At 38.6% G+C, this 13,780-nt stretch overlaps 1 protein-coding gene across 39 annotated transcripts in view; it reads right to left on the minus strand.

The window, feature by feature from the left end:
- The window catches only part of ANK2 (ankyrin 2), a 382,481-nt gene that overhangs the window by 109,942 nt on the left and 258,759 nt on the right, over positions 1-13,780 (minus strand). For 34 of the 39 annotated variants that reach the window (XM_055796029.1, XM_055796032.1, XM_055796031.1 and 31 more), the window contains 5 exons: positions 13,325-13,510; positions 12,824-12,847; positions 10,583-10,681; positions 9,333-9,431; positions 1,089-1,187 (listed from right to left, as the gene is read on the minus strand). In XM_055796029.1, the coding sequence (XP_055652004.1) occupies positions 1,089-1,187; positions 9,333-9,431; positions 10,583-10,681; positions 12,824-12,847; positions 13,325-13,510 (507 nt within the window). The remainder of the gene's footprint in view (positions 1-1,088; positions 1,188-9,332; positions 9,432-10,582; positions 10,682-12,823; positions 12,848-13,324; positions 13,511-13,780) is intronic. The other 5 variants (XM_055796027.1, XM_055796041.1, XM_055796053.1 and 2 more) reach the window with 1 other exon arrangement.

The raw sequence follows: 13,780 nt of genomic DNA on the forward strand, positions 1-13,780 counted from the left end.
TGGCAACATCTGGGAATCCTGCCTGAAGTGTGCACAATATATGTGGCAGGATCTATTCTGAGCCTCTCTGCCTTAGTGAAGCAAGGGTGTTGACACATGAAGTTCTTTCTCCAAATGTTCTTCCACCAAAGGAATCAGTGAAACTATAAAGAATCTTTTCCCTACTATTCCCATCTCCCTGTGGATCCCTCCTGCATAAACAGGTGACTTGGACTACTCGGTGTTTTCAAGGATGCATAGCTTGAGCACATCCTTATTTGATGTAGTTGATAAGCTTGCAACCCAGTGATAAAACCTCCTGAAGACTATAGAGAGAAACAATAAGGGTAACTATGGGTCAGAATACACTAATTGCCCTTGTTTTGAGCCATGTTTGAGGGAGTGGGGCCCAGTATGAAACTGGTATTTAAATTGTTTGTCCCTCCTGATCCTGCAGGGGACCTCAAGCATATCATTGCAATACTCTGTTCCACTGTTTTCCAGCTAATACCACCTACCTTTGTCAGGCACTCTGAAATTTACTGTTGTGAAGTGCTGCTCAGTGGGGTTTGCTATTCTACTACCAATAACAATGACCAAAGGGGCAGCATTTGTAAGAAATGCGTTATCTTAGATGTGTGCTTTTCAGAAATAAGTAAGAACACACTTAAATAATTTTCCAAGTCTGAAATAGTCCACAAAAACAATTAGGAGAAGCTGCAGCTCACAGGTCCTAGTTAGCTTGTGTGAATGATCAGAAAGTACATACCAGGAAACATCTCTCAGGAGAGACTGACCCAGCTTGCCCATCTCTGTGTCCTATGGCCTTAGGAAGCATCACAAACGAAGTGCTTGCAGCAGCACTGTATAACATGTGTTTAGTCTGATATTATAGAAGGGAGGGCAAAGAAGTCTATAGTGTTTCATATATTTGATAAGGATAGTTCCTAATTATGTAAGAAAACCTTATTTTGGCTCATTCTGCCCATTAGTACATTTCCTTTGGGAGAACAGAACTGTTCTTGTCGTTTTCCTTGTCCTTTCAGTGACGTTGAAAATTCCATGGAAAGTTACATAGAGCTGTTAGTATAGTCAGATAAGACACACACCTTGGTCCGTGCAAGCAGTGGGGCACCTCGTTCCAGGAGCAGCTCCACAACTTGGTCATGTCCACTTCTTGCAGCACAGTGCAGCGGGGTGAGTCCATCCTTAAAGTAGAAGGAGGGAAAACAAATGAGCACATCCTTAACTGTCCGCCCTAGCACTCTAAGGAACATCCTTCCAGGAATGCAGCCCAACAAGCATGTAAAAATACTCTTTTTTAACTCCTAAGTGCAGTTGGCTCCACAACACAAAGTTTCATCCCTGTTCTTCCTTCCACCAGTAAAGGACACACTAAGGTTACCATTTCAGAGAGGAAACCCATTGTGTGTGGAAATCTTTTATCAAAGAGGATAAATGTGAGCATCATCACCTCCTTCCCCTCCTTCTCTGCATGGCTTTGAGATTGTATTGCTTCTCCCTGGATAATGCGTGCTGGGCCAAGGATGCTCCTTTAATCACCCCTTGTCCTTTGGATTGCTTTTGATGCAGGGATGAAATAAGAAATGCTCATACTAGAAAATTTACTTTAGAATTATTTTTCTTTTAAACAGGTAGCAGAAGAAAGAAGATTTTAAAACAGAGAAAAAGATAAGGAGAGAAACAAGCAGAAAACCTTTCCTTTCTGAGATCTGAATGGTGAATAAAGAGCTAACAATTTTTTGCTAAAATTGCTGTAAGACCACCAACTCCACAATATTTTTTCCATTGCAGAACACCACCCTATACCAAAACACTTGCTCAGGCTACTCAGTAAAGATCACAGCAGTGATAGCAGATGTGTCAATGAAACACTGAGCTAGCAGAATGCATTCTAAATAATTCTGCTACACTTTGGACTTTATGCAGAAAATACAGGAAATATAAGGCAAGAAAAATGGTTACAAAAGAATATTAGTGCTAAATGACAGAAAAAAGAAAATGCATAAGATCTAGAAAGCTAAGTTTTCATCTCATTTATCTCAATACTGTTCAAGCATGGACTTGGAGGAGTCATGAATACTCATTCAACAGAGATAGGTTTATAAAGGTGAACTGGCAATAGCTTTTAATCACAAGAAAAGCCTTCTTCCTTTGAGACACTGCTCATCTTAGATGAGACAGATGCTGTTATTCTAGGGTACTTTCTGAAGAATCCAGTAACAGATTAATATACTGGTCTGAGATAGATTAATTACTTAGAGGTTAAAAACATACAAAAACCATGGCCTTAAGTATGAGCTAGTGGCCCTGCTCCATTCGCAGATACAGTTTGCCTTGCTGGAGTTCAGAGGAAGTCTACATCACTATATTTTTACTGCTACTGCTAACATTTTAAAATTAAAAATAGCTTTAGACTGCACAGTGCCATTGCAATTGAAAGATCATTTTGGCTATGCAAACATAGCCCTGTAATACGCTAGAAAAGGTAGTTCCAAGGAGCAGATGCTCCCTTACCCTCGGTTTCGAAAGCACAGAGCACCTTTCAGAGCCTGCAGTGCAACACAGCTCCTCGGCAGTGAGGATCTGAGGTCTGTGGGGAGGAATTTTTCTCCCTTACCTATCTACTGTTGCCAGAGATTTTTCAGAAATGTGTGAAGGGGTTAGGTGTGCCTTGACACTTACCATCTCAGAGGCATCACTAAAACCCATGGAAGCTTTGCAATGAAATTCAACAGATGCAAGATCAAACCTGCAAACAGAATTCAGGGCTGTTCTGGACCTGGCAGATGGGGTCAGTGTAAAGGAATAGGGTGTAACTAGCATATGGGGGGGTGGGGGGAGTGGGGGGGTGTCTGCACTGAAACTTCAGTCCCCTACATCAAGTCTTTATACGCCCAGCTGGGGTATATTTACATCTCACTGCCAGAGCAGTTCATACACACAGTTTCCAATAGTATTACTAAGGTGAGGAATATATCCCCCTTTCTACAGGAGGTATTTATTTGATACCTCTTCCCAGTTTCTGTATTTTGTTCTGTATTTTCAGTCAATGTGGGAGGTATGCTTTCCCTATCTGCACAGTGACTTTGATATTATTTTATTTAATAAAATGGCAAAAGAAAGGTAGAATTGTGTGAACCCTTGAAAAAAGAAAAAAAAAAACAAACAAACAAAAACCACAACAGGACAGATCCCCAGAGGGAGAAAAAAGAAGAAAAATGCAAGCTACAAAACACATCAACTCCTCAAGAAAGTCAAGCTAAAACAAAAATAAGCACTAAATCATTAAAAAGCATGATTTCTCCTCTGTTCTTATCTACAATCCCCTCTAAAAGTGGGGATAAAAGTTTTCTACCTATCCTATTCTGTCCTGTCATACCGTTATAAATGCATCATCATTTACTGTCTGTGCACTTTCCAGCAGGTGAATGAAGCAATATGCTTTGTGGCCTTCCCATATAACTCTCTTCCCTCCTCCTGCCCTGGGGGAAAACAGCATATAATTTTTTAAAAATATTGCCTATTTAATACTTCAGATTCTATTTTTGCTTATATGTTTTCTTCAAGGTGAGGGAAACTGACAAGAGAGAGTTGTTGTAGTGGAAGAATTAGTACGTAATACCATGAAGATAAACTAACATTAGCCAACATCAAGAGACACACTGGTATACCAGATCAGTCCTCTTTTGCACCATTACCTATTTGCTATGAACCTCAGTGCTCTGAAATCTGTTGCAGGACTTTGCCTATGTGCTTTTTTAATCATTCCATTGCTAATTGATACATCACGTAAACTGAAGAACACATGCTGACCAAAATACCAAACACATCATTTGACACTACGTACAACACTGGGTTGAAGAGACACAGACTTTGAAGCACAGATAATGGATATCCCATAAACACAAAGGCCACCATGCTGGGAGACAAGAAATTTAGCGATTTAATATCATAAGTAGTCAAATATTTATCTTCTCATCCCAAACAGCACATAATGGAGAGTTAAACGTTTTCATCTTCCAAGTGAAACCCTGCACCTGGTGTTCTGTTGTTGCCGTACGTGGTGCTCTCCTAGCTCACGCTTTCCAAAGTAACCAACAGCTGGGTCACTGCTAGAAATGACACTACAATCCTCTCTGTATGTACAGAACCCATGAAATCCCATCAGTCCTAAGTTCCTCTTAAATGGCTCTCAAAGTAGAAGGTAAATTCTTGCCTTTTTAGCTTGAAAATAAATCATTGGTCATTTTTTAGCCTGTAAAATTCATTCTGAATTCTGTGCATGACTCCTAACTGCAGGGTTGGGGAAGATAAATTATTGGGTCCTTTCACAGTGATTAAATTGCTTTACTTCAGCTTACCAGAGAGGCCAAGACAAAAAGAAGCTGTGCTTACGAGAGATTCTTAATAGGAAATTATATGGGCAGCATCTTGACAGTTGTGCACATTCAGTGCTCATTTGAACGAAGATCAATGATAACACATGAAAATTAAAGGCCAAATTATCAAAGAATTCTTCTGAACTGCAGCTGAATAGTCTCATTTTTATAAGGGTGAAATAAAATTTTAGTATTTTGTATGGTAGACATGCAAAATTGCCTAAATTTTCTCTACAAATAAAGGCCTTTCCATTTGTTCATTTTTCATTACTACTAAATCTCACCTCTTTAAAAATGCACAAGGCAAATCTCCCTCTTGCTCCAAGCTCTCAGAGTCTTGGCATAATTAAACATGCTCTAAAATATTCCTCCAGGTCTGCCCTTCAAAGTACAAATTTTAGAAATGCAGCAAAAAAATATGCCATGCGTTTGCTTGAGTAATAAGATATTAACTTAAATAATCCTAAATAATAGCCACTATCTATATAGCTTGCATAGATAATCTGTACAACATTCCTTCCCACTCCCTTGTAAACATTATATGAATCCACTCAATTTTTTATAGTAAATATCTGCATTGTGATTAGATATTTATAATCCGACGTTGCTTTAAGAAACGGTAAAAACTGCCAATGAATTATTAGTGCTCTGTGCACATGTGAAGACTAGAAGAAAATGTCACAGCATCATTACTGCAGGACACCCCCCCCCCCCCCCGTAAACATAGCACAGTGCCAAAACAGGGTTAGGATCCTGCTACAACGGCTTTATGGTGGGAAACCCACTACCATGCAGAAACAGCAGAAAGCCTTGCCTATTTTGTCAGAATGCATACATACAAAAGGAGACATTATTACAAATAAACCTCATTAGGTTCCCAGAACAAGTGTTAAGGGGTGTCTGAAGCACATTCACCACAAAAAAACCAAGCCAAAACAAGCAAATAACCAACCAACCAACCAAAAAGATCTGAGTTCCAGGCCCCATAGATTCCTTCCTTTTCTTTTTCCACTGGTATTGCACATCTCTGTGACAGACCTTCCACTTCTGTCAGCTCCAGCTGAGCCGCCTTCCTTTCCTGTGGCCCTTCTCCAACCCAAATGGCATGCCAGACGTTCTCCCCACCATTATTGCCTCTACTGCCCTCTCCAGCTCCAGCTGCCGCGCTCCAGGCACACAACATGTTTACTTTCCCACACAATAAGCTTTCCATTCCAAGACTAGATGCTGTGTTTCATTCCTGGAATTTTTTTTCTACTGGAAATATTCTGGATGAAAGCCTGCAAGAGGATTCTAAAGTCCCAGAGCAAGAAAAATTTAATTCCAGTGTTGGCAAGATTCAATAGAAAGAACGCAAAATGTGTGACAAACTTCAGCATCTGAGACAGGTGAACATGTTTCTCCCCACCTTCTAAGGGCATTTGCATAGTCCCACAAAAATACCACCAGCAAGGTGACAAAGGCCTCTGATTAACACTGTCTTTCAAAAGTATAAAAGCATTCAAAACCTAAAAATGCCTCACATTCTTGTTCCTTTTTTTCCTTACAGTTTCTATAGCGAGACTAAAAAAATAGAGATAATACAAAAATTGCATTCAGAAAGAATACTCCTAAAATGCTTTAGTAGTCAGTAACATTTCAATGCTCTGCGTATACTTACTGTTACTATTCCATTATAAAAGAATATGGTGGGTTTTTTAATAGAAAAAAAATATATATAGGCCATGCTGAAATTGCTCTGCTTTTAAATGCTTAAAATAATTCTCCCTGTAATAATCCTTACTATGTTTCTGGAAGGCTGTAAATGCAGGTGAGAACTGATAACTGCCACCTTACTCTTGACCACGACATCAATTTAATCACAAACTGACCTTTCCACCACCTTTCAGGTAAATGTGTCGACAATATAGATTTGACTAAGATTTTAAGTATGAAATGTTTTAGCATAAGACATTTTACCCATTAATTAGCAAACAAAACTCCCAATAAGGCTTGTGTGGAAACAGAAGTAGCACAAATGTAGATATAACAGACAGTACTAATAAGAGTATCTTATAAATATTATTGGGAATGGAGTTTACATTTTTGCTTTAGATACAATAGAAAAGAGAAATGAAATTCCATGTTTTAAAAACTTATTTAGTAGTCAGTTGAGCAAAATAGTAAAACCTGAAAAAAAATTAAGTAAAATATTATTTTAAAATTTTTAAGTGTAGCAAGCAGATTTACAATTCTACATCTTTATACTCTAGTGAGCAATGCCATAAATTTTCAACAAATACATTATGAAATGTATAGAAAATTGAAATACATAAATCCTGCAGTAAGTGATGCTTTCTTCTGGCATGCAACATTAACTATGGAACAGTAGGACACATGCATGGTTTACTCCCTTTGAAGAACATACATTATAATTTGGTTTTTTTAGACAACACAGGGGCTCCTAATAGATCATTCCAATGGAACATTTTCAAACAAAAAGATTTCACAGATTAACTGCAAAATTAAAGTACAGAGGCTCATCTAAAATCTGTTAAAATAAGTTTGTGCATCTTTATTTATGCATCATCAGATGTCATGTAATAAAAGTAAGTTAAAAAGAAACTGAATGAAAGCAATGAGTGCGTTTTTAACCAAAAAGCTTATTTTGATGTGGAATGGAAACTAAGAATAACAGCCCAAGCTATCCAGCAATGAACTCTCCTAGTACTTTTAATTAGACTGTTTTTCAGTGAATCTGACCTACTGGAAGAATGCATGTGTTCCTCAGAAGCAATGAAAAGGCAAGTATGGAAAGGCAAGCATGTTAGTACCGAGGTGGAGGCGGCGGAGGTCTGCCCTTTACAGTACCGAACACATGTACACACGGCATGCAACACACAGCCTACCCCTTCAATACCCTACATGCTCACAGCCACAGCAAAGCACACAAGGCATGCAGACAAAGCGAAGGGAAAAGGACACCAAGAAGATGTAAACAGCTGGCATGAAGACAAAACCATGCCACAGAGACACTTGACAGCAAAACCAAAGCTCTGGAATCTTCCCCACTGTGCAGTACAGGCAGCCGACCACCACCATGTGCCTTTGAGCAGGGAGAAGGCAGAAGATGAAAGCAGAGGAAACTCATGAGCCTGGGCGAAGGGGTATGTGTGCTTTAGGATACTTCTATGGGTTTTCACTGCCATCTTTGTGCTGACAGGTTTTGAGCTAATGTAGCAGCTGACAAAGGGCAGGAAGCCAAGACAATGAGAAGACTCTAAAATTAGTACCTTCCACCTACGCAGGACAGAGTCCTGCTCTTTCAGTTTCATTCACATCTGCAATCAGTCTTTGTGAGTGAGCAGGGAAGGGAATACACCTTGACCTCTTAAAATCTAAGATGTCCTTTACAATCATATGTGCCAACTTGTCTAAAACCAGTGTCTAAATGCTGAACAGGAAATAGGTGAATCAATACTGTCATTCCACAGGCCAAATGGACCATTTCCATATGACTACTATGCTTTTAAGTATGTGGAATATCCTGACTGCAATGTATTATTACCATTTCATGCTTCTTTACTATGAGATTTTAGGCACTTATTGCAGAAAATTTGACCAGGGATGATTTACTGCACACCTTCATTTCCATCAACCATAATTAAAAAAAAAAAAAAAAAAAAAGAGACACATTTCATACATAATAAGAAATCAAAATCATAACCACATACAGAGTTACACAATAATCATGATTGACTTCCTAGCTTATGAAGCAACAAATGGTTGATGCAATTAATACAAAAGTAACTGCAGAGGTAGTTGACAGCAATATCCTCTACCTTCCTCTCCCTTTCTACCTTATTAAACAAAAACTTTTATGCCCAGCTGTAAACTCTTGTGTTCTAAGGCACCCTCTATTACTTGGAGATAAAATTTTGCAGATCAGTGCTTAAAACCCAGCAGCTTTCAAGAACAAGTCCCGTGCAGTTCGGCTCACATAAATGACTGTGTTTACCTAGGTGACTCCAAAATCCCATCTGAAATAATTAACCCTGCCCATATACATTGATGGGCTTTTCTTTTGTCTGGGATGACTGCAAAATCTGCCCTAAATAAAGAGCACAGTATTGGTGTGGCACTTCAACAGGACACCTGGGAGAAGGAAGGTAGTGAGAGTCACCTAATTTGCAGTGGTTAGTCTGGGATAGAGGTGAATGGGCTGCTGGCACAGAGTATGTTCCCAGTATTGACTTTTTGATAAAAGGTGACTGCCAGCCCACTATGGCAGTTTTTATGAGGCACGCTATGCCTGGCACAGTCATTTAGAGGACATCAGGGGACTGAAAGGCTTGGCTGAGCCCAAACCCTCCACTTCCCATTGCTGTGCAGCACGCGTGTTCTTGTGTCATGTGAAGTTGGACCAACAGGCTTCTTTCCTCAAAAAGATCAGTTTCATCATATTTTTTTCTTGTACAATGTAGCTAGATTCTACAGGAGACTAAAGGAAATAGTATTTCTGCCTCCTGCTGTTATCAATACCTGATATTCTTTAGTCCATCATAGAAAACATTTTACATAAAATAAATAACAATCTGAAAACTAAAGGTAAGATTCTGAATTTTAAAGAAGTACAAAAAGGTACAAAAATATTTCTTCCTCAATTATTTTTGGAGTCAGAATTTAAATTTGTTCCATGTTTCTAAAAAAGTACACTTGTGAGGAGGCAATATGTAACATTTTTGGAGCTGTGTTCAGCTGAACTTCTATTTTTTGTGAGTCGTTTATAGCAGCCACATCTAATATCTCACTTCAAGAACAGAGAACAAGACACAATCACTGAAGCTGAACTCCTAGTATGAATCTTTGTGTTCCCAGTCTCTGGCTTAAAAATAAAAAACAAGCAAACAAAAAATCCCAATCCATTCCCAAGAAGGGTCAACATCATATTCAGGGAATAGAAAGACTCACCCTGGTTTTGGCATCGATCTGCCCTCCGCGATCCAACAAGAGCTTCACCATGTTTGTGTTTCCCCTTTTGGAAGCCACATGCAGTGGGGTGATTCCATTCTACACCATGAAAAGAACAAACAATGAGCAGGATGGATTTGAAGGTGTATAATGGTGGTGAATTTGTGTTCGGATCACAAAAAAATGAGACCATCACATCATAGAGAATAAACGAAAATGTACTTGAGCATTAGAGCTAGGCACACACCATATAAGCTAGAGTTAGTAATTCCTTTCTAAGCAAGAATCTTTATTCATTGTTTGGGGTTTTTATTAAACGAAGCAGCACATCTGCCAAAGCAGCGAACATCACAGTCCCAGGGTCAGACAAATAAACAAACATGTATCAGAGTCCAATGAATCAATATTCACAAAACACTGATGCATTTAAATCATTGCAACATACACAGAGTACACAGATGCGTGACTCCTACACAAAGGAACCTTCTTAGTGTAATGCCGATAGCATAAAGGAGTAAGTGCTGTTTAAGCTGAAAGTCCTTGCAAGCACTTTGGGTGAGGAAAGAAATAATATTAGCAGCTATTCCAGACTGGCAACAGGAGGAAGTCAGTCTGAAAGGCAGAACTCTGAAGTAATTCAAAGTGTGTCTGGCGAAATTAAACAAAAAAATTGTGATCCAGTAGCTGTGTTGAGGTACAGATTACCAGAGGTTTTTATGGCACCAGATGCCGTGCTTCAAACTATGTAATGCACAACAGCAAAGAGACTATATTACGTAGCTCTACAGTTGTTTACCATAAAAGAGTAGTCATGATCAATTAGTAGTTTTATTGTTGCATTTATATAATGGCAATACACCTTTACTTTTTCCAACTATGTTTATATGCGAAAATACCAAATTAAACTAGTATAGCAAATACTGAATAAGCTGATAAATCCTACATATATCTCTGGAGTACGTCTGACTGACAGAAAAGCTGAAGTGAGCTGACATGTTATGAGCTTTCTAGAGCTAGTCACAGGAGCCTGCTTCCTTCAGCTGGGAATACCGCGCACTACTCAACTCCCAAGGACACTGGTGCATTGTGTGGAGGCAACCTTTAAGAATTACTGCAAAAAGAAGACATCTCTGAACACAACAGGTCAGCATTACTTTGCTCCTCACTTACTCTTGACTAAGAATTACACAAAGAAACACTCCCACTTTTGTCGGTCATTAAACTAAGAAGAGAAAGAAATTATTCCGTACCCTTGCTGTGAAATCGACCGCAGCTCCTCGGTTTAGCAGAAGCGTTGCCACATTGACATTTCCATAGTGTGCAGCTATGTGCAAAGGTGTAAAGCCACTCTATAAAGAGAAACAGCCCTTATTATAGAAATCATTTCATACAAAATAATCAACTGAACAAGAACTTGATTTTAAAAGCTGCTGGGAAACAAATGTATCATGTCACAGTTCACCTATAATATAGCACAGCCTTTCAGGCACAGAGTGCAGTTTTCATTCGAGAGGTTATCAAAAGTGCTTCATTCTTTAATTCTCCAACTCAGTCTTCTAAATCAGTAGCCAATAAGATAAGTAGCTTTCATCACAGAAAATATTAATATATTAGCCATTCTTGAAGAAAATTAAGGAAGTTTCCTTATTACAATTTGGAAGCAACATGGGTCTTTTGGGCTGCATCCATTTACTGGTTTTGGATAAATGACCACAAAAGTTGGTGGACTCTTATTTTACTGCTCTTAGGATTAAAAATATTGACAACATATTTCCTTCTTGCTTTTTTTTTTTTTTTTGAAAAGCAATGATTATTCAACATGTGACTGAAGAATTTGTTGTACATGAGAAACTTAGTATCGCAGTATAAGAACCATAATTATTTATATTTAGATACAATTTGGATCTCAAGATCTGAAGAAACTTTTCCATCTATACATCAGAAAAAAACACAATTTACTTATTGCCTCTTGAACAGTAGAAGGTGAAACCTGCTTTAGATATGAAATATAGAACTGCTTGACAACATCATAAAAAAGATTAATTTTTCAGAAGCTAGGACACAGTGCAAGCTTTTAGTTTCATAAGTAATTCAAGTAGAAAGGATCTTGCTTTTGAGGTTTCCCTGAAGAGCTCCACACTGATTTGATCAGATCTTACTGTTATAGAAAGGGAGAAATAGTTTTGGCTTCTAGACTATACCATATTTTCAACTAGGTTTCATTCCTTGCAGTGTAGAAATCATCATTTTGAACTACTCTTGGAATACAGAAATGTAGGCACATGTTGCGCTTCAAAATCAACTTTATTCCCAAAAGGTAGAGCAATAAGCCCATTATTTTACCCTAATTCCATTTACTTGCTTGTCAGCCCACAGGTGATCCTGGTCAAAGTCCAGTCACACACTCATTAAATTCATAATCACCTTGCTGTGATAGATTAGCAGGGCAATGACTACCGAGGATACTGGGCACACAAATACGATGCTGCATTGAGCTATAGTTTGCATGTGTATTGCATTAACAACTACCTTTTCGTGGACATGTGTTTGCCTGGTGACAAACACAAGGTACTGAGAAGTAACGTGATGGCAGGTGTAGAAGTGATAACCCTTGTCACATTGATCATAGTGAAGAACGTGCCCACGGGTGGATGCCAGCGCAAAGCTGTCACCCTTTCAATTCCCATTGCCAGCTGCCTCGCGGCAACTTGCTCACATGTGCACACACCGAGCAGGATGCACTTTCACAAGGGTGCATGCATTTAAAATTCATCCCCTCATCTAACAGAGAAACTCCATTACTTAAAAGCAGGCATTCAAATAATGACCTCATTCTTGGAAATAAATCTCTTTCCTAAATGTGATAATAATCTGCAGGGGAGAAATTACAGTTCTAGCTAATCGGACCCTTGATTTTTAGTGGAAGTGCTTGAAGAGTTGGTATTTCCTGAATCCCTGTGAGAAATGTAATATCTGCTGCATGTAAATTCTGACTATGTGTTATACCTTAAGGACTTTTCAAAACTTTATATTCAAAAAGTTGTAATAAGAAGAATGGTAAAAATAAGCTGATGCTCTGAACAAGTTTTTACTTTGGAGGATTTGATTATATTTATAATTGTAAAAGAAGGAAAATTAATTTTATCATTACTCTGGCTGAGCCAGACACCTTAATTTAGTTAGGCCAACGAAGTGCATTTTCATAACTAAAAAAGCTGATCTAGAAAAGCATCTTTATCCTCTTAGCTCCATTACTTACTTCAGACTTCTTTGAACTGATATGAATTGTCAAAATTTACTTCAACAGTGACACAAATAAAAAGAAATTCTAAGACAAAGGATCAATAAAAATAGGTTTTCTTAGTCTTAAAATTCTGTGCATTAAAGAAGAGCCATATCTTCACTTTTAGTGCTAAATAATAAAGAAATATTGCCACAGAGAAGAGAAAATAATTATAAATAACAGAAAGAAAAATTTTTTATCTCGGTACCTCAGTCGTCCTATTCACCATCATCTGATGCAGCATGGTTTGGGAAAAAGAGGAACAATATTAAAGACTAGCCGCAAAACGAAGAACTATGTTGCTTTTTGAAATGAATTATGCTGTTAATTATGGGAAAAGCCATTCAAGCATGCATTAACTTTAAATACAACCTATGTTCCCATGGGCAATAAACCAGTATCCTATTTAATAGGGAAGCAGTGATTCTGCTTCCATTCCAGTGTCTTCTCGTTTACAAATAATGAGAGAAAGCTGGTTACCAAAGAAATGGGAGGCATAACTGAAAAGCAGAAAAATGAGTAGTTTGTAATTACTGTGTAGCTGAATGCTGCAAAAGTAGATCTATTACTGGTGATACTGGTCGAGCAACTTGTCTTTCCCCATGGAAGAATTTACCTTTAACCATTAAGAGGAAGGAAGTACAGCTTGTTGCCCATCGGCACTCAGCCGCATGGCTACCCTGTTACCTCTATGGCAGCATCTTGTTACCTTGGACTGCACATCAGCATTATGGTCATTCTGCAGTAAGAGCGCCGCCGATTTGGTGTCGTCTTTTCTAGCGGCAATGTGCAGAGCTGGTAATCTCACTTTCCCCTTGGTGTCATTTTCCAGGAGGATGGCCACTGCCTGGTTGTGTCCTTGTTGCAGTGCAACAGCTAAAGGAGTGAAACCGTCCTGGTAGAGGAAAACAAGGTATGCTCAGTAAGCCAAAGGATGTACAGCTTCAGTGGTTTGCACAGCACCATTCACACATGGAGAAGTTTGATAAGCATGTTACCAGTGGTTTTCTACCTCTGCACCACCATCTCCAGTGAAATGACATTGGAGGCACAACATTTTAACCCAGATATGATTTCAAACATGTCAGAAGCACATTTTTTCCATTACAAAGTAGTCTTTTTTGAAGTCAAGTACAAGCAAAGGATCATTCTACAGTATCTCTCT

This window comes from Falco peregrinus, chromosome 2 (assembly GCF_023634155.1).
Source record: "Falco peregrinus isolate bFalPer1 chromosome 2, bFalPer1.pri, whole genome shotgun sequence".
Taxonomy (NCBI): domain Eukaryota; kingdom Metazoa; phylum Chordata; class Aves; order Falconiformes; family Falconidae; genus Falco; species Falco peregrinus.